Below are 21764 nucleotides of genomic sequence, written 5' to 3' on the forward strand. Positions count from 1 at the left end.
CCCACGGGAGCCTGGATGGTGGCTCACGCTAGTAGCTGGCGCTGTCCCACCCTGCCTGCAGTATGCAAATTAGCTGCCATCTTTGTTGGTGGCTAATTTGCATATCTCGCTGATTAGCCAATGGGAGGTGTAGCGAAGGTACGGTCAATTACCATGTTTGTCTATTATTAGATAGGATGGCATTAGAAAGAAAAGGCTGTGGGGGTATTCATTTGTTACTTATGTGGTTGACTGTATACTGCCTTGCTCCTACATCTTTTTCTCACATGATTAATATAGAGGTTTCACATACTGGCTCTCCCCAGAAAGCAGCGAGGCGCTGAGGTGAGCTTGCTCCTGGGAACGCTTACTCATCAGGAAAGTCCCGCTGTACACAAAGTGCCAAGGGATTACTATGTCAGGTTATTCCCCCTCCCAAAGACGGCCTTGGGCTTCCCCTTCCATGTCCCATCTGGAGTTATTTGTTCCACCCTCGAAAGCCCAGCTGGGAAGTTCGGGTGCACCCTGATACCAATGACCTCATCGCTCTCAGCCTCTTGGGCAGGGTGGGCATTCGCAGTGGAAATGGGAGCTTGTGGTAAAGTTAGGCAGGAGGCCTTTGCTGAGCATTCCCCTCAGCTGCTGCGTAAACCCTTCTTGGTCTTGCAGCTTCCTGCCCGTCTCTTTCACTCTTGGTTGAGAAGGTACCTCTTCACCAGGAAGAAAACAAGCTTCCTTCACCCCAGCAGTGGGGGCAGCCCCTCCCTGGAGGAGGCCAGCTCCTCTGGCCTTGTGCTCTGCAGCCTCATTCTGCTGCCACTTCCCGGTGCAGCCTCACTGTGAATAGAAATGCTGGTGAGCTCCCAGTTTTGGAATTCCTAGGAGGTGCCACGGATCCATCCTGTTTGCTGCACACAAGGGTAATTTCCCCAGTTTATAGCTGAAGAAACTTCAGCTCAGAAATACTGGCCATTTGCTAGTAATTGGGACCTGTGGGGTTTGAATTCCGGTTTTTCTCCAAAGCCGATGACCTCAACCATCGCTCACACACGGACTTCCAGCTCCACCCTGTCCCTCAGGAGCCATACTGGCTGCAGGACAAGGTCCCAGAGATACCTCAGACTCTGTAGTAAAGATTAAATTAGTCCCCTTCATTGTCTTCTAACCCCACACTCCTCCCAAGCCCCCCATTCTTTACTTGGTGAATTGCTAAGTTGGTGAGCCTGGCCCTGACCTGCACCCCATGGTCACTGCTAGGAGCTGTCACCCTCCATCCAGTCCGTCTCTGAGTACTGCTCTGCCTGCCTGGAGTCCCACCGTCTCTTTCCTCTGTCACCACTGTCCTTGTTTGGGTTATTTCTTTCTTTCTTTTTAATGTATTTTATTGATTTTTTACGGAGTGGAAGGAAGAGGGATAGAGAGTTAGAAACATCGATGAGAGAGAAACATCGATCAGCTGCCTCCTGCCCACCCCCTACTGGGGATGTGTCTGTAACGAAGGTACATGCCCTTGACCGGAATTGAACCTGGGACCCTTCAGCCCACAGGCCGACGTTCTATCCACTGAGCAAAACCGGTTAGGGCGTTTGGGTCATTTCTTGACCGAAAATCCCTTCTTCGCCCTAACTGACTCCCTTCGAAGTTAGTTTCCATACTAGGCCCTAAAACTAAAATAAAAACAAAGATGCAGTCAGAGGGTTCTGAAAACCATGCATCCGTCCGCAGTCTTCTCTGGGGGTTTCCCCTTGAATCTGATTATCGGGTATAACGGCAGTGATAACCACCTGCTAACACCACACTTCGGCATTAACTGTATTTGAGGGGTAGAGGTGCCCTAATTCTTTTTTTTTTAATGCTTTATTAGTTAAGGTATTACAAATGTGTCCTCATCCCACCCCATTAAGCCCTAATTCTTTATATAGACCACCTCACTCAGCTCTTCCTGTAATTTTTTTGTCCTAGTTCCTTTTGTCTTTGATGCCGATGATCTTTGGGTGGTTGGTCACCATCTGTGTCAGAGCCAGGATTTTATTCTTGTACTCTGTTTATCGAGACCTGTTGGAAAATAGGCAATATGAAGGGAACCTATGTTATCTGTTTATTAAGCACTATTGCCTCGTTGGGATATAAATATCAATTTGTTTTTCTTCTTTCCTGTGGCACCATGACAGTTAGGGGCAGTCATTAGCAGGGAGTGGGAGGATCTTAAAGATGTTGGTCCAAATTCCTAGTCTTTCAATTCCTTCTGGTTAATAGGACAGACTCATTCAAATTCTTAATTTATTGCCATTCATGCCAAAATTCCTTCAGTCCCCACTGTAGTTTTCAGCTCCCTTCCCTTCTCTAAGTGCCTTTGTACCCTGACTCCTGACCTGAATCTTCTAGGATTTGACTTCCACTTATGTACATGCTCTGGACAGTGCTGTCCATACATGTGTGTGTGCACACCCACACCCATACACACCTAGAAACGTCGGAGGCTCCTGCTTCATCCTGTCCATCTTGAAGTTATGCAAATTGCCTAGGGTATAAATAATCCTTTTGGTCTAAACCTGCTGGGTGGGGCGGCAGCGCGCGAGGCTACCCGAGGGACTGGACCCCAGATCCCTGACCTGGTGGGGCAGGGCAGCAGCGTGCACAGGGGCAGGGCAGGGCAGGATGCCTGGCTTCCGCCCAGCCCCAGTCACTCCGGGCAGGTGAGCAGCGCGCAGAGAGCCTCTGGACAGGGGAGGCAGGCCAGCGGAGGGCGACCTGTACTCCCCACATGGCTGTGGTGACAGCTGTGAGCGCGCCAAGTGGAGCCTGCAGGCTGAGCTGAGCTGAAGTAGTGCCTGCAGGCCATCAGCGCTGAGGAGTGGCTGCGCAAGTCCCGCCTCCTGTCCCAGAAGGTGCAGGATCCCAGGGACAGCCAGACTGACGTCCTCCTGGCCGCACTACGGGGGTTTTTGGATCTGCAAAGCCAGAGGCCTCCCGTGTGCAAATCCTCTCCTCCCCCGCTTGCGTGCAAACATCCCCCAGCACACTGTCACCCTCGCACGCCTGCAACAGTCGCAGACCAAGGTGTGCACAAATTCCCTCCGCCTCTCCGCACTTCCATCAACCCAGCATGCCTAACAGCCCCACAGGATGTGCACACATCCCCTCTGATGTGCTCACGTCCTTTGGAGAGTGTCTGGATGTTCTGGGTGCTGAGGGTGGGCACCTGTGAGATGACAGTGAGAGGGCGGAGTGGCGATGCCCTGTTCCCACGGAGGCCAGTGCAGCTACGAGATCACCTCTGGGGGGTTAATGCAGGTGCTGAGGCAGGAGCAGGTGCAGATAGACACACCTGGTGGGCACGGGCGGCCCTCGCTGAGGTGCCTTCGGTCAGCATGCAAATGCTGCACACGAAGGTGGAAAGTGAAGTGGGGAGACATGTGGGGAGTGAGCGAAGTTCCCTATCTGGGGGTTCCAAATCTGCTGTTGGTTTCTTTCACCGCTGACTAGAGATATACAGGGTGTCCCCCCCAATATGTATACACACTTTGAATACCTACTGATTCCAATGGTTTTAAGCATGAGAAGAAAAAAACAACAGTGGAGCTGTTATCTGTTAAAAGTGTGGACACAAACAGGCAGTTGGACATTCCCTGAGGGGTCTCAGATTGGAGAGGGTGCAGGCCAGACTGAGGGGCCCTTTCCTCCCCGACCCACCCCAGTGCACGAATTTCATGCACCAGGCTACTAATGTGTGTGTGTGTGTGTGTGTGTGTGTGTGTGTGTGTGTGTGTGTACACACACACATATATATATATATAGCCAGACGTCCGCCATGATGTTCCTTACCAGCTACAGGCTGTTTTGTTGTTGGATATAGGGTTTATTTCGGCTGGCCCCTGAGTGGGAAGTTTGATTGTTTTCTGCTTCCTGTTAGTATTGACTGTTAGTATTTGAGCTAACGTTTGTGTCCTGTTACCTGCGTGAACATAACTTGGATACACGGCCAGCAGTTTGTCCCTGGGGGTCGAGGTGACAAACACTGCTGAGAGCCCCTCTTCCCATCAGCGCTCAGGCTTTAAAGTCGAGGGGGTTGAACAGTTTTCTTATTTTACTTGGTTTCTAAAAACTGAACTTGTCTCTGTCAGTGGGCATCCCTGTTTGAGTGGCCTTTAAGTGACTGCGCTAAAATCAGTTCCCCAAAACCAGTCACCTGCTGAGCAGCCGGCCGTTGGCCCGGCTCTGCTGGTGAAATCCTTGACTCACGCTCGCTCCTGCACGCTCAGGCTTGTCGTGACAACACAGTCAATTCAAGAGCCTCGATCCAGAAACAGCCCCCAGTCTGTCTTTCTCTGGGCTTTCTCCCTGCTCTGTGTGAAAGTGCCCCGTTCCCTCCTGCGTCTGGAACTCCTTTCACTCGCCAGGACACGGCATCGTTCTGTCTCTTCCATGGGCAGTTTTTTGTTTGTACACTGACTTTGCTGAGCACACATTCCTGTGTGACAACTCTGAGCAGTTTGGGGGGCACCCCTGACTGGGCCCAGAATGTGTCATGCTCTGCGGTTGGCAGGTTGGCCCTAAACAGTAGTGACAAGTGCTGAGCACTTGCTTCGTGTGTGCTCATTCAGGCTCCACACGGACCGTAGAAGGTGGGTGGTATTAATTCCTCATTTTAAATAGGAGGAAACTGATATAAACTGAGGTGTGGAGAGATCAGTGACTTTCTAGAGGCACCCCGCTAGTAAATGGCCAGTAAAACCACTCAGACCAGTCAAGTCCCTCAAGCCTGGTTTCCAGTGCATGTCCCAAGAGAACAGGGCAGTAAAATCAGCAGTCACCTTGCTGAGCTGGGAGGGTGACGATTAAAGCAAGAATTGGGGGCAGACCTGCATCATCAGTTTTTTATTATTACCCACAACCGAATTAACTATATCTTAAGCCAGATAAGCATGTGAATTAGTTTGCTATGGCTGCTGTAACAAATTACCTCAAACTTAGTGACTTAAAGAATACAACCTGATTATCTTTCTTTTTTTTAATTTTTTACATACAAGTCCTTTGGTTGATCTCTTACCCCCCTACCTCCCGCCCCCCAACCCTCCCCGGCCTTCCCGCTTATTCTGTAGGCGTCTAAGGTAGGTGTCACTGACTAGATGTCAGCAGAGCTGCATTCCTTTCTGGAGGCTCTGGGGGAGAATGTTCCCTTGCTCTTTGCCACCTGCATTCCTTGGCTTGTGGCCCCTTCCATCTTCAATGCCATGGTGGGTTGAGTCCTACTTGGATCTCATGACTCTGACATTGACTCTTCTGCCTCCTTCTTCCACGTGTATGAATTCTTGTGATGACATTGAGCCCATTCAGTTAATCCAGGATAGTTTTTCCATTTTATTGTCAGCTGGCTAGCAACCTTAATTCCATCTGTATCCTTAGTTCCCCTTTGCTCTGTAAAATAACATATTCACGGGTTCTGAGCATTAGGATGTAGATATCTTGGGGACGCGGGGATGCACTCCACCTGCCACCACGTGGCGCTTTGCCCCTTTCACAAGCCAGTAGGGCAGCCACCACTCCAAACTCTCTTGTCCTTGGTCTGGGTTTCTTCCAAGGAGTGTGGTCCTTCTCATTCTTGTCAGCCACAGCTGGAACACAGCCTCCCGCCAGGTCCAGCCAGTTTGACATTGCCTGAGGCCGAAGCGCACTGAACCATGGGCTCAGGAATAGATTTCAGTTCTGTCTCTTGATGGAAGGAAGAACAGATTCCCTCAAGGGCCCCCTTATCAGGAAAAGGTGCCACCCGGGCACTGTTGCAGACATAGGTTCTTCCTCCTGGAAACTGTCTTCCATTGACCTACTCCAAATGCTTGCTTGTGCTACACCTGCCTCCATCTCTGATGTAATTTGAGTGAATACTGTGTGCTAGGTGCTTGGTCATTCTCAAGGCAATAGTGGCAATAGCTCTTTGCACCAATGATTACTGACCCCTAAATGCAAATGCCTGCCATCTAAAACGGAGATGTTATTACATCAGAGTCTCTTGGGATGTAACTGCTGGAGGGTTCAGTGCAGGTGTTGCTATTAAGTGCCTTATGAAGAAAGAACAGAAACCAGACACATTTAGTAACAAGATCAAATCAGGCATAAAATGACGTTTCTCATGTATTCTCCATATCAGTGAGAACACTCAAGATAAGAGCAGCCCTAACTGGTTTGGCTCAGCGGATAGAGCGTCGGCCTGTGGACTCAAAGGTCCCAGGTTCGATTCCGGTCAAGGGCATGTACCTTGGTTGCGGGCACATCCCCAGTGGGGAGTGTGCAGGAGGCATCTGATCGGTGTTTCTCATTGATGTTTCTAAACTCTCTATCCCTCTCCCTTCCTCTCTGTAAAAAATCAATAAAATATATTTTTAAAAAAAGATGAGAGCAAACCATTCGACTGGAAGAGCTGTTTGGGCTGCAAATTGGCAGTCAACAGGCAGATCCCCTGTTAGTACAGGCTCCGTCAGGTGGCTGTCCCCACTGTGTGAGACCTACCTGATAAATTTACGTCTGGCATTTTGTTCAATTTTTAAAACTCTCATTTCGCTAATTAAAAATCCTCAGAAAGCCATAGCTGTTTTGGCTCAGTGGACAGAGCGTCAGCCTGCAGACTGAAGGGTCCCGGGTTTGATTCCGGTCAAGGGCACATGCCCAGGTTGTGGGCTCCGTCCCCAGTAGGGGGTGTGCAGGAGGCAGCCAATCAGTGATTCTCTCTCATCATTAGTGTTTCCATCTCTTCCTCTCCCTTCCTCTCTGAAATCAATAAAAATATATTTTTTAAAAAAACAAACCCTAAGACAGCATCAGAACTCTTAAAATTTCTCTCGTTTGCTCTCTAGCATTTTTCCCTTGGGTGGTGTCATCCCTCACCGCACCTGTGACTAGGAGCCCCATTGCTCAATGTTACTCATCATCGATCGTGTCTCGTCGTTTTATACTGTACAGGAGTATTGCCGTTTATAGTGATTTAACTTAAGCCTTTCACTGCATGTGTTGTCACTTAAGTCACTCATACAAAGCCCCACAAATAAGTGGGCAGGCTATGTAAAGAGGTCTTTCTCATCTCTACCTTCCTTCCTGGATCAGTCCCAAAACCATGAAACCATGATAAATACTGATTTTAAAGTCTCTGTTTCTTCCTGGGGTTGCCCGCTTCACTTGCCCCTTTCAAGGTGGGGTGTTCTGATATCCCCCTCCTCAGCCACAGCTTGTCCTTGGTACTGGCTTCCGACTCTGTCTCTAGCCCAGCCAGACCTCATTTCTGAGCTGCTGTGGGATATCTGGCCTTCATGGTTGACTTAATCCTCATAAAGTCCTTATAAGTGGGTGGCTAAACACTATATTTTATGATTGCCATATCTTCTTGACTCTCCATTTTCCAATTTGCTATAAGCTGTATAGCTAGCAGATGGGGAGCTTTGTTTAAAGAGAAAAATGTAAAATGTTCCACTTGAGAGAATTAAAACAGGAGTCAATAAGTATCACATATTTACAGCATAACATGAAGCATGAATAACACATGTTATATCTTAAGGTAAAAGTTCAGAACAAAGAGAGGAGTGATTAGGTGAAGAAGGGGTAGAGATAGAGGAGAGGACAGAGGTAGATGAGATGAGGGTGTTATCACGCGGTGTCTAGTGGAGTATAGCAACTGAAGGTTTTAATCACGGTTGTTAGTAGAGATGTTACTAACACTTGACTCATTGGAGGCTGGAGCCAAGCCAGAGCTGGAGTATGTGGCACCATTTTATTGGTCGGTTTTACAAAAAGAGAAAAACCCCTGATCACACGGGCTGGAGCAATCACTTGACCTTTTGTTCAACCCATCTGGAATTTCTTTGGGGTTAAGTTAGCTTTTCATTTAAACCACTGACAGTGCTTCTCTCTCATCATGGATGGTTCTGTCTCTCCCTTTCCCCTCCCCTCTGAAATCAATCAAAAAATATATTTAATAGAACACTGACAGGTCTTCTTCATTCCCCCTCCTGCACTGATGCCTCATCTTTGAGCGAGGTGGCTTTGGGCTACTAGTGTCAGGGTTCAGTAAATGACAATCAACTGCAAGATGATGGCTTTTAATGGACCCGAAACTAACAAAGCAACTGTTTTTTCAAAAAGGACATTTTTAAGGACAACAGGGAAATTTGCATATGGTCTATGTATTAGCTGATACTGTGGAATTAATGTTATTTTTATTTATGTGATAATGACATGGTAGTGGAAATAGTCCACATATTTTGGTCCATCTGAAGCAGGGGTGCATGACAAAAGCCTGGGATTTGCCACCAGGGAAATGCTAACAGATAAAGCGTATTTGACCAAATTTTGGAAATTGTTGAATCGAGATGATGGATATCAATAGGGCTCAGTATACGGTCCTCTACATTTACAGTGATTGGGAATATTCACGTTGACTTCTTAAGTGTTTGATCTGCCCTCCTGAGCCCAGAGTTGAGCTGTATCTGCAAAACAGTGTGCTTATCCTGTCACAGCCACCAGATCACAGGCATCTGTTGGAAAGTACGCTGCCACCAACCCAGGGCCAGGGAAGCCAAATACCATCCTGAAGCTGCGTTTTTACCATTTGCCTTCAGCTTGTCCAGAGCTATTGATTCTGGAGTGAGTACCAAGATGTTGATCTATATAGAGTTGATTTCACCAGCCCCAGAGAATGGAGAGGTGGCCTTTTTTAAAAATTATTTTTAATGTGTTTTTATTGATTTTCTTTTATCATTTTTAAAAAATCTTTATTGTTGAAAGTATTACATATGTTCCCTTTTTTCTCCCACTGACCCCTTATAGCTCACCCAGTCTCCCTGCCCCAGCCCTTCATCCTATTGTTTGTGTCCGTGGGTTATGTATATATGCATATAAGTTCTTTGGTTGATCTCTTCCCACACACCCACACATCCCCGCCTTCCCTCTGAGATTCAAGAGTCTGTTCCATGCTTCTGTGTCTCTGGATTCATTTTGTTAATCAGTTTATTTTGTTCATTAGATTCCACATATGAGTGAGATCATGTGATACTTAATCTTTCTCTGACTGGCTTATTTTGCTTAGCATAATACGCTCCAGGTCCCTCCATGGTGTCAATGTACTACAGCTTTTTTATCCACTCATCTACTGATAGGCACTTGGGCTGTTTACAGATCTTAGCTATTATAAAATGGGTTGTTGTGAACATGGGGTGCCTTCCTTTCTGATTAGTGTTTTGAGTTTCTTAGGATATATCCCTAGAAGTGGGATCACTGGGTCAGATGGCAGTCCCATATTTAATTTTTTTAAGAAACTCCATACTGTTTTTTTTATAATGGCTGTACCAATCTGCATTCCCACCAGCAGTGTACTAGGGTTCCCTTTTCTTTACAACTTTGCCAGTACTTGTCATTTGTTGATGGTAACCATTCTGACAGGTGTTTTAATTTGTCATTTTAAATTTGCATCTCTCTGATGATCAATGACTTTGAGGATTTTTTAATATGTCTCTTGGCCATCTGTATGTCCACTTTTGAGAAGTGTCTATTTAGGTCCTTTGCCCATTTTTTAATTGGATTGTTTGTCTTCCTTTAGTTAAGTTGAATGAGTTCCTTTTATATTTTGGATATTAACCTTTATCAGATGTATCATTGGCTAATATGTTCTCCCATACAGTGGGCTCCCTGTTTATTTTGTTGATAGTTTCTTTTTGCTGTGCAGGAAATTTTTATTTTGACGTAATCCCGTTTGTTTATTTTCTCCTTAGTTTCTTTTGCCCGAAGAGATGTATCCATAAACACATTGCTATGAGAAATATCTGAGACTTTGCTGCTATGGCTTCTCCTAGGGCTTTTATTGTTTCACGTCTTTCATTTAAGTTATCCATTTTAAGCTTATTCTAGTGTATGTTATAAGTTGGTGGTCTAGTTTCATATTTTTGCATGTATCAGTCCAATTTTCTCAGCGCTATTTACTGAAGAGACTGTCTTGACTCCATTGTATGTTCTTCATTCCTTTATCAAATATTAATTGAATGTAATGGCTTGGGTCGATTTCTGGGGTCTCTGTTTTGTTCCATTGATCTATATATCTGTTCTTGTTCCAGTAGCAGGCTGTTTTGATTACAGTGGCTTAGTATTATAACTTGATATCTGGTATTGTGATCCCTCCAACTTGGTTCTTTCCTAAGATTGCTGTAGCTATTTCAGGATTTTTTGGTTCCATATAACTTTTTGGAGTATTTATCTTAGATCTGTAGAAATATGCCATTGGTAATTTAATAGGGATTGCATTGAATCTATAGATTGCTTTGGGTGGTATGGACATTTTAATGATGTTAATTCTATCAGTCCATGAACATGGTATAGTCTTCCATTTCTTTATATCTTCCTCTATCTCTTTTTTCAATGTCCTGTTGTTTTCAAAGTACAAGTCTCTTTGGTTGCTATTGTAAATAGGGTTGTTGTTAACTTTGTATCCTGCTACATATCCAATATCATTTTATTAAATCTAGTATTATTTTGGTGGAGTCTTTAGGGTGTCAATATCATGTCATCTACAAATAATGAGAGTTTTAATTTCTCCTGTCTAGTTTGGATGCCATTTATGTTTTCTTCTTGTCTGACCGCTTTTTCTAGCATTTCCGGTGTTATGTTGAATAAGAGTGGTGAAAGGGGATACCCCTGTCTTGTTCCTGTTCTTAGTGGAAATGGTTTTAATTTTCGCCCACTGCGTATGATATTGGCTGTAGGTTTGTCATATATGGCCTTTATTTATTATGTTGAGGTATGATCCCTCTATTCTCAGCTGTCCTGTTTTTTAATTTTTTTTTTTCCTTTTTGGTTCTTTGAGTGATTTTTCTACCCTGTCTTCTAATTCACTGATCCAATCCTCAGTTCCCCTAATCTGCTGTGTGTTCCTCCCCACTATGTTCTTTATTAGTGTATGTTATTCTTTTTATTTTTTAAATATATTTTATTGATTTTTTACAGAGAGGAAGGGAGAGGGATAGAGAGCTAGAAACATCGATGAGAGAGAAACATCGATCATTCGCCTCTTGCACACTCCCCAGTGGGGATGTGCCCGCAACCAAGGTACATGCCCTTGACCGGAATCGAACCTGGGACCCTTGAGTCCACAGGCCGATGCTCTATCCACTGAGCCAAACCGGTTAGGGCGTGTTATGTTATTCTTCATTGCTACTGTATCTTTTCTCATGCTGTTGAGCATCTTTGCCATCATTATTCTGAACTCTATGTTTGATAAATTTCTTATTTCCATTTCATTTAGCTTTTCTTCTGGAGAATTCTCTTGTTCTTTCATTTGGGGCTTGTTTGATTTTTTTGGCTCCCCATTTTGGCTGCCTATTTGGGTTTGTGTCTATGTATTAGATAGATCTACTATGCCTCCCAAGCTGTAATGTAAGACAGTGTTAGACGCTGTTTCTGACTGCCCCTGAGTACCCTGTTTGCAGCTATCAGCAATCCGCAGCTTGTGGTTCTCTATGTTGGGGCTGGGTGCCTTTGGAAAGGACCAAGATGTGCACCAAGGTCTGCTTATCCTAGCCCTGGGCCCCAAATTAGATCAGGCAAAGACTCAAAGCCTCCAGAGTTCCATGTCTGCCTGCATTCTGATTGTATTCAGTCTTGATTAGCCTCTGGCTATAGACCACACTGTAGGGTAAGAGGTTTTCCAACAGGATGGGGCAATTACTTCTGCCTGCAGGTGGATTGTTATTCTTAGTCTCTTAATGGGTCTTGGAAACTCCACAGGAAGGGGTAAGGGGTTTTCCCAATAGAGTGGTGCAACTGCCTTTCCCCAAGCAAAACCACCTAGATCCGAAAGGTCCACCGGAGAAAGGTGTCCTCTGCAGCGTGAGGGAATGACTCAGCACAGCACAGAAAACCAGGGTGTTTGCCTTCTGAGGTCTAACCCTAGGGCCCCCAACCCTGGCTTCTGCTCGCACAGCTCCAGTCCACTATGCCAAGGTGAGTGGCTGCCCCCCAAATTTTGTACATTGGCTCTTTATGAGTGTGCCAGCATTTCCAGTCATCTGTTGCTGGCAGACAGCAGTCCTGCTGCTTTCTATAGCCAGATGTTATGTGAGCAACTTTCTCAGGCCTAGTGCTCTGTGAAAGGGAGCCCAGCTTGTGCTGTAGGCCCCAGAGTTCTCAGTGGGAACCCCCCACAGATGCTGTCTATGGGAGCCTCGCCAACCCTCCTTTTGTACCTCCACACTTCCTATCAGTCTCTGTTTGGTCTCTGCTTTCTTTCTTTTCTTTTTTTCTAAATATATTTTTATTGATTTCAGAGAGGAAGGGAGAGGGAGAGAGAGTCAGAAACATCAATGATGAGATAGAATTGTTGATTGGCTGCCTCCTGCATGCCCCACAGTAGGGATCAAGCCCGCAACCCAGGCATGTGCCCTTGACCGGAATCAAACCTGGGACCCTTCAGTCCACAGACCAATGCTTCATCTACTGAGCCAAACCAGAGAGGACCGGTCTACACTTTCTGTCCTTGGTTATCAGGGTTCTCTCCAGATTTTCTGTATTTTCATTGTAATTCCAGTTTGGTCCTGGGAGTGTGTCAGTGTAGCTTCCACTTATGCCGCCGCCGTTTTTTGGAATCCACTGTTTTTATTGATTTGAGAGAAGGAAGGAGAGAGAGAGAAAAACACACATCATTGTGATAGAGGAACATCGATTGTTTGCCTCCCATATGCACCCTGACTGGGAATAGAATCCAAAACTTTTTGGTGCAGTGGAGGACACTCAACCAACGGAGCCACCTGGCCAAGGAAAGTCGGCCTTCTTTGGAACAAAACCTTCTCACTTTGTTTTGTAGGACCACCACGAGGCCTCAGACCTTCTATGATGGGAGTCACGCCTGTGCCAGAGGAGTGTGCCACATCCCAATGGCTGAGCCGTTCTGCCCCAAAACGAGAGAGGTTTGTAATCTGTCTGGAAAGTACACCAAAATAAATTGTAAGGGCTTGTGTTGGCATTTAGAGTTAGATTAATCTATACTAATAAAAGGGTAATATGCTAATTAGACCGGATGTCTTCTGGATGACCATCCAGACATCCTGACAAAGCCGGGCCCAGGTGAAGCTGCCGGCCCCTGCAAACAGCCAGAGGGAGGGAAGCGCGGGTCCTGGGTGACTGCAGCCGGCTGGAGGAAGGAATCCTGGGTCCCGGGTGCAGGGCCAAGGCAGAGGTGGTTAGGGGCAACCAGGCTGGCAGCAGAGGTGGTTAGGGGCGATCAGGCAGGCAGGCAGGTGAGTGGTTAGGAGCCAGCAGTCTCTGATTGCGAGAGGCAATCTGGACATCCCCCGAGGGTTCCCGAATTGGAGAGGGTGCAGGCCAGGCTGAGGAGACAACCCCCTTCCCGATGCACAAAATTCACTGGGCCTCGCTAATAAGCACATGGTCCCTCTTTCTCTCAAGTTTACGTCCTGTGTGAGGTTTTATGAAAGTTGTTTCCCTTTGCTAATAATGCTTTCACTACTGTCAGTCATTTGTAAGCTGCATCACTCAAAGTAGCAACCTACCTTCTTTATAAGTTTTGATTTTGCTGTCAGGATACTTTTTAAATAATTTAGTATAGACTAGCATATTAGTCAAGAATATATAGTCTGGAACCGGCTGAATGACTAACATGTGTAGGTATTTATATTCTGTATATTAATTTAAAAATTGATCTCACTAGCTAGTACATCACTGACAATGCTTCTAATCTGTTGTGTTGCACCTGAATTCCAGACCTGGAATATATGAAAAATACCATGCATGGAGCAGGAGACGGACTTTTGAATTGTGGTAGCCATTTTTATTCTCTGAGGGCGAAGGCCTGGTGCCGACTTCTGTGGGGCTGCCCGTTTTGTTCTGTTCTGAGATTTTACTCTAATCCCAGAGAGAAGGCTGGAGAGTAATGGCCAAACTCAGCTCAAACGTAAATGATGACAACCTGACAATATATAGAGCAGCAGTAATAATAATTTGATTCATAAACGCAGTTACCAGTCATTGAACATTTCTATACTAATATACATTTCTAGGTATTAACTCTTTTATCCCTCACACAGTCCTACAATGTATATGTAATTATTACCTTCATTTTACAAATGAGGAAACTGAAGCTCAGAGGGGTTAAGTAACTTTTCCAATGACACACAGCTATTATGCTGAAGAGCAGAGAAAGTAAACTAGTTTTAACACCTGCGTATGGAAAGCAGCTTTTATATTCACCCCTGCATAACCATGTAAAACCAGTTTCCGTGGAGTCAACAGCATCTTAACCTCACCCTATTTTTAAAAAACCCGCAAACAACAAAATCTAGAATGCACGGTAAGAGGTTGCGGGGAGCCATTTGAGGTGTACCACTGTACATTCTCTCTGAGTTCTGTGAAAATACATGTTTTACTTGTTTAAAATAAGTGGCAGGTTCAGTGTGTATGTATGTATCAGCAGAATATATTAGAATGCTGCCAGTCTTCCCTCAGAAACATGGATCTACCCGCACAATAAATTTGCTCTCCAGCAGAAACTAGATGTGTGTAAAATTCTTGTCCATTTCGCCCTAGCAGGTTTGGCTCAGTGGATTGAGTGTCAGCCTGCGGACCCAAAGGTGCCAGGTTTGATTCCAGTAAAGGGCACATGCCTGGGTTGCAGGCTCGGTCCAACGTGCAGGAGGCAGCCAATCAATGATTCCCTCTGATCATTGATCTTTCTATCTCTCTCTTTTTCTCCCTTCCTCTCTGAAATAAATAATATATTTTTTTTAAAAAAAATTCTTGTCCATTTCAAAATGGGGGCCGTTTGGGAAGGAATACGGTAGATTAGGTTGAGAGTGTAGGAGATCGAAGATCTTTTCCCAGGCAGAAAATAGTAACGTACAGTAATATTAGGGGTATACGTGGGCGGTGGAAGTGCTAGTGATGATTACAGAGCACATGTAAATGTGGTGGCCGGTGGAAGTTGCCAGTAGTAGAACGTGGCCTCCCTTGTACATTTATGTTAAAATGTGTATAAATAGGTAAGGAGATGAATATGAGAATATTTATGTGCGAAAAGAGTGTTTCTCTTGAGAAGGTGAACTGCATCATGGGGGCATGGGTGGAAGAATAATACCATTTTGTTCTCTGCAAATGTTACCTATTCCAAAATTAGTGTCACTTCTAGTCGTTTTAGGAGGTGATTTGATAGACACTCTGAGAGTCTTGACTCATGAAATGTATTTTGCCTGGTGATCTGATATTGCTAATATTTTAGAGACAAGGATGATAGATTCAGGAGTTCCATTATGATAACTTGAGACATGAAAATGAGAGCAGCTTAACCTCAGAGCCAGAAATCTCTCAGCTTGTCTTTTGTATTGCTGACACCTTAAGGTGTTGGTGCAAAGTGGTGGTTCAAGCAGAGAGGCCCCAGTGCGCATCCAGGAGCTTCTGTGTCCTCCTCCTCCCGTCACGGCCCCCACCTCCCAGGACCTCTTGCCTCAGCCGCTGGTAGCTATGATCTCCCTCCGCTGATCTCTAGAAGCACTCTAGGTTGGCTGAGACAGACAGCTCGGTTATTTGGGATTTTAAAAGACATTTAATGAAGACAGGGCAGTGCTTGTTATATAATTTTTTTTTAATCCTCACCCAAAGATATGTTTTTATTGATGGGAGAGGGAGAGGGGGGAGGAGAGAGAGACAGAGAGAAACATCAGCGTGAGAGAGAAACATTGATTAGCTCCCTCCCATATGTGCCTGGACTAGGGATTGAACCCACAACCTTTTTCATGTACGGGATGACACTCCAGCCAACTGAGCCACCCGACCAGGGCTGGTTATATATTAATTTTGAAAAAAGGAGGGGAGGCATGATTTAGGCCCCTGCATTTATAACCTTTACTCTTTGGGGGAAAGCTTTGGTTACGCACAGTCTTATTTTTAGCACATACAGAATAAAGAAACATGAAGTAGCATCAACTATTCATTGTCTGTGGCTTGTCGTGGTGCTAAATTTGGAATTACCAAAGCTCTTGTTAAAATTTTTTCTCCCCATTGTCATAGCATAGCGTAAGTTGTTTTTTAAGGAAATGGATTAATTTACTTATGTGGTTCACACATGAGCAGGCAAGATTTTCCCTAGATTGGAGCCTTCTATTGAGCGTGAGTCACTGCGTTTTATATATATATATATATATTTTCTCTTCTCTCCCCCCCTTCTCCCCCCAGTTCACGAATTCGTGCACAGGTGGGATCAGGCTGGGCCAGCCCGGGGGAGGGGCTGCCGGCAGTTGGCAGGCCGGCCCTTCCCCCTGGTTGAACTCTGGTCGAGGGGACAATTTGCATATTAGCTTTTTATTATATAGGATGGTATCTCAGGAAGCTTTGCCAATTACTTGGTGAACCTATAGAAGCTGCCAGTACAATAAATCCTCACTTAACCTTGTCCATAGGTTCTTGGAAACTGTCTTTATGCAAAATGATATATAACTAAACCAATTTTACCTTAGGCTGAGATAGACAAGAGTTAAGTCCTTGTGGTGACAGAAACATCACCAAACTTCTAAATATAAAGATCCCCCAAACTCTTCTAATATTAAGCATTGAAATAAATGTTTCATACATTTAAGGAAGGTGAATCAAAACAAGATAGTTATTTCCCAGCCCATTTATTCTCGATCAGGATCATAGGTGGCCAGAGCTTATCTGAGCAGCTCAGGGCACCAGGCAGGGCCCACTCTGGACTGGAGGCCCTTTCATCGCAGGGTGCACTCACAGACACTCACACTCAAGCTGGGACAATGTAGATACAACCTAAACTCACATCTTCGGGATGTAGGAGGAAACCTGAGTCCCTAGAGAAAACACACTCCACGCAGACAGTGGCCGATTGGGAATCGATCTTTTTTCCTCTTCATTGTTATAATGAAACAACATTGTTCAAGGACCTGCTGTGCTTCTAATAGAAAGAAGACCAGTTTAGCATTTATATGTTTACAGTGTCTCTGACACAATTCTGTGCTGTATATCCTTAGCTCATTTAATCCTCACACTGTCCCTTGAGTCATATACAGTATTATTATCCCATTTTACAGGTGAGAAAACTACAACAAAGGTTAAGTGAATTTTCAGCGGTCCTCAATAAACAGTTAAGTTTAAAAGACTAATTTTTTTTTAAATTAGAAAGGAATGTTGAAGCACAGGCTAAGATACGTCTATCCCTGGACAGAAATTAATCAGCATGGGCCCATTCTGTGTTTACTGTATGTCCTTGCAGAGGCAACAGGCAAAAGAGATTACAGAGTAATTACTTTCTAACCAAAAAAAAAAAAGCTTTTACAGAAGTCTGCAGACTTTTCCCAAAAGAGCAGTGAGAATGAATTTCTCAGGAGCTTAGAAACGGTTGTCCACACATCTCTCTGAGGAGATGTGATGAGAAGCGCCACCTGCGCTGAGCCTGGAGATTAAAAGCTCCGTCTCAAGTCCTTGCTCAGACCCCAGCTTTGTCGCTTCAAGCTGTGAAGAAGTACATGCGATTAAAACTTGTAAACACATTCCTGGTGCGTAGGAAAAGCTCACTGTTCTCTTTCATAGCTGTGAGCTGTACGTGCAGGGGCAGGGGACACAGGATGTGTGCGTGGTTGAGGGTCTGGGAAAACTGTGACGCTCCCCGGTTCTCTCTGAGGGTCAGCAGCTACTATGCTTTTATAATAAAGATCTTTAACGACTCAACCTTTTACATTTCAGGGGAAAATAAAATAGTAAGCTGGACTTAGGTTTGCATGTTTTGCGTTTGTGGATCCTTCTCTTCCAGGTCCTGACAGAGACTGCTAAGAAGCTCGGACTCCGGTACCACTCCAAAGGGACCATGCTCACGATTGAAGGACCACGTTTTAGCTCACGGGCAGAGAGCATCATGTTTCGCACCTGGGGGGCAGATGTTATCAACATGACCACAGTTCCAGAGGTGGTTCTTGCTAAGGAGGCTGGACTTTGCTATGCAAGTATCGCCATGGCAACAGATTATGATTGCTGGAAGGAGCACGAGGAAGTGGTAGGTCGAATTCTCTCCAGAGCACGTATGGCCTGACTTGCCAGGTGCCATGAGCCCCAGTAAGAAAGAATCTTCACTATGTGTTTTTATTGCATTCTTTCCAGAAAGTACCTTTCTTCCAGGTTTTAAAGTCAACTTTTAATACATCGTTGTTAAGTACTACCAGATATTTTCTGTAGTTGACTTTGGAAAGTAAGGACCAGGATCTTCAGAGCAAAGAAAAAAAACACTTTTATCCACGGATTAGCAATGAACTGTACATTGTAGGCATGCTGGGAATTATGTTGAGATTTGGGCCTTATTTTAAGGATCAAGGTCCTGGTTGTAATTTCCTTGTGCTGTGCTACTGTTTATGCTCTTTTTTTCCATGGAAAAAAACTTAACTGTTTCTTAATATCTTTCTGGTAAGTGGGCTCTAGTCATAGCTATCTGTTTACCCTACCATGGCTGGATACCATGCTTGGTGTGGGAGCAAACAAAACAAGTTGGTAAGGAGCCAGCATTCTGTGGTTTTCACGGAGAGGGGGAGGTGGGTGGTTAGAGGTTAAGCAAACGAATGTGAGAAAGCTCAGGTGAGATACAGGCGTATGAATCCAGTTGTCTCAGCCGAGTATTAACAGCCAGGGAAGCTTCCTTACGTGATGGGGAAGGTGGGCATGCTTAAGTGGAGAGGAGGGGAGGGAGCAAGAAGGAAGCAGAGCTGTGCAGACTGTGTTTCAGATGGGAAGGCAGTAAGAGGTTTTAGGTAATAAAAACGGCATGGTCTGGCCAGACGGTTGAGGTCAGGCTTCCAGAACAAATACTTCCATTGTGAAAAATTTGGAACATCTCCAAAAGTAGAGAGTCTAGTATAATAAACCCCAGTGACCCATCACCCAGCCTTCCAGGTATGGGCCATGGCCTACTTTGTGTCATACATATGCCCCTACCCACTTCTTTCTTCCCTGCCTTCATAAATAAATAGTTTTTATACAGGCCTTTTGACAATATATCTTTACTTATAATAGGGTAATCTGCCAATTGGTTGGGACACTGTCACGTAATGACCAGTCAGCAGGAGGGCAGGGCAGCGAGCTACATGTGGTGGAGAGCTACGAATGGCGATGGGCGGGGCGGACAGCTGAGGCACGCAGCAGCAAGCTACTCACGCATGGATTCGTGCGCAGGGCCACTAGTATATATGTATAGTGCATGGTGGAGTGATATTTCTGTGTGTGTGTGTGTGTGTGTGTGTGTGTGTATTGATTTTAGAGAGAGGAAGGGAGAGGGATAGAGAGATAGAAACATCGATGAGAGAGAAACATTGATTGGTTGCCTCTTGCATGTCCCCCCACCTCAGGGATCAAACCCACAACCCAGGCATGTGCCCTGTCCAGGAATCAAACCAGTGACCTCTTGGTTCATGGGTCGACACTCAACCACTGAGCCATACTGGCCTGGCTGAGGGCCTCTTTTATAAAAAATAAAATAGTAAAAAACAGCCACAGGACCATTAATGTACAAAACATATTGATATTAATTTCTTAATATACTCAAGTATTTAGATTGTTCACTTTTTTCCCTCTTGTCCCATCATTTTCAACTATTCAGAGTCTCTTTTAACCTAATATTTTTCTCTCTTCATCCCTTGCATTTCACTTAAAGAAACTGGATCATTTATTTTAAAATAGAGAAAGGGACAGAACTAGTCATATGTGTTTATTGATTTCAGAGAGGAAGGGAGAGGAAGAGATAGAAGCATCAATGATGAGAGAGAATCATTGATCAGCTGCCTCCTGCACACACCCCCACTGGGGATCAAGCTTATGTCCTGACCGGGAATTGAACCTCCTGGTTCATGGGTTGATGCTAAACCAGTGAGCCACACTGACCAGGCCAGTCAAGGAATTTTGAAGTAAAAAAGTGTAGAGGTCGCTGCTCTGAGCACATGTAGGACAGGTGACATCTTCTGCAGGGGGACCCTTCCCACCATCTCAGGGCTGCTCGTTTCACCACTCAGTTTCATGTAAAACAGGAATATTCTTGCTCTCTATCTGTTCATTTACATGGCTTTTGGGACATGGATGAACACAGGTTCTGTGTCTTGCATGATGCCTTATCCTGTCTCTTCAGTGTAATTAACCACGAGGATGCTTTTTAATTTAAGAGATTTGTAAATCCTGCTGCAGCACAATCCCTCTCATCAAAGGGAACTGCTTGGCCTCACGGTGTTAGGAAGCTGCTCCCAATGAATAGAAGACGTCAGTGTCTGCCACTCCCTGAGGACACATTGTTGCTTGCCTGTGGCTTTCTGCCTCATCTAGGAACATATCTCTCTGCAGAGCTAACGGTGCTTTCCTTCAGTCGACCCCGTGAGGTTTGGAAAGCAGTCAGTTGGAACTACTTCAATTAAAAGCAGAGAAGCTAGGTTTGTTTAAGTTGTAAGTCATGAAGGCAAATAATGTTAAGTGCCACACGAATATATGACAGATAGCGTCATCTCAGCCAGCCAGCGTGTGTGTTGTGCGTCACACCAGATGTGCAGCCTGGCATGATCAAACGGTTTTAGAGTTGCCACGCCACCTTCAAATTCCTGTTCCTCCAATTACTTGTGATACCAGGCCTGTAATTTAACAAGTTACTCTTCCGCGGGATGGAGCCAGGGCTTCAGGGTGAGGGGCGTGAGTTGTTCAGTTACACTTCTGATTTTGCTAGATTACTGGGAGAATTGAGCCAAATGGAATGTGTAGAGCAACTAGTTGAATGCTGGCTCCTAGGAGGTTGGTCACCAGATAGTAGCAGTGATGGCAGTGGGGGTAGAAAGACTACAAAAAATTTGTGAAGGAAACTTGAGAATTGAGCTGGTCCTCCAACAGAGGGTTAGATTTGATCATGAGGAGGTTAGTAGGGAGGCATTTTGGGTGGAGCCCAATAGCAGGACCAAAGAGGACAGAAGTCAGTCTACATAGAAATACCAGTCACAGGAAGTGTAAGGACAAGAGTAAATGTAAGGTAAACCTCTTGCACACTTTATGACCCTGCATTTCAAGGATCCACTTGAACTGTGCCCGTATGTTGGCCTGACAGGCACCCAGCTGGTCACTGCTCTGTGTCCCCACAGTAATGGGACTCCCTCTGCTGCAGTACTGATCGTTTTGTCTAACCACATCCTGGTGTTGGGGGGGGGGGGGGGTGCGGATCTGGACTTTCTACTCCAGGAAACTGAATGAAAGCTGTCATCGCTGTGCCCTGAGTCTTGGATTTCTTCTAAGTAGAGTGAAGTGTGACAAGTACTCTTCCTCTAACCGGCCAGTGTATAGTCCACAGCTTTTTCCAGCCTTTCCTTATGAAGCAATTTTAGTTACGTACAAAAGCAGACAACACGATGGGTTTCTGTGAATCCAACGTCAACCATTATCACATCAACTGATAGCCACTCATATTTCATCTGTACTTTGATCCCTAGCTTTGTCCATCAACATGTTAGGAGATATCTAACCTAGCCACCTTGTTCTTGTCACATTCCAGCCATAATGCCTTATCATTCCCAGGCAAAGTTCGAGTTTCGGGTTATCTCAGATGATTTCTTCTTCCAAGTTTTCTAAAAAGAAACCAAGTGATTTGACCTACACTTTCCCACAGTCTGAATTGTTGAAATCATCTTATCAGGGTAGTTTAACCAGAGTCTCTGTCCTCTGTATTTTATGTAAATTGGTAGATGGATCTAGACTTGTGCAGATTCAGGTATCTTACGTAGCATTTAGTT

General features: G+C 45.1%; 1 protein-coding gene across 2 annotated transcripts in view; it reads left to right on the plus strand.

The window, feature by feature from the left end:
• MTAP (methylthioadenosine phosphorylase) overlaps nt 1-21764 on the plus strand; it is a 45358-nt gene that overhangs the window by 17386 nt on the left and 6208 nt on the right. For both annotated transcript variants that reach the window (XM_006768704.2, XM_015567181.1), the window contains 2 exons: nt 12815-12917; nt 17780-18019. In XM_006768704.2, coding sequence (XP_006768767.1) covers nt 12815-12917; nt 17780-18019 — 343 coding nt within the window. The remainder of the gene's footprint in view (nt 1-12814; nt 12918-17779; nt 18020-21764) is intronic.

This window comes from Myotis davidii, unplaced genomic scaffold (assembly GCF_000327345.1).
Source record: "Myotis davidii unplaced genomic scaffold, ASM32734v1 scaffold1343, whole genome shotgun sequence".
Taxonomy (NCBI): domain Eukaryota; kingdom Metazoa; phylum Chordata; class Mammalia; order Chiroptera; family Vespertilionidae; genus Myotis; species Myotis davidii.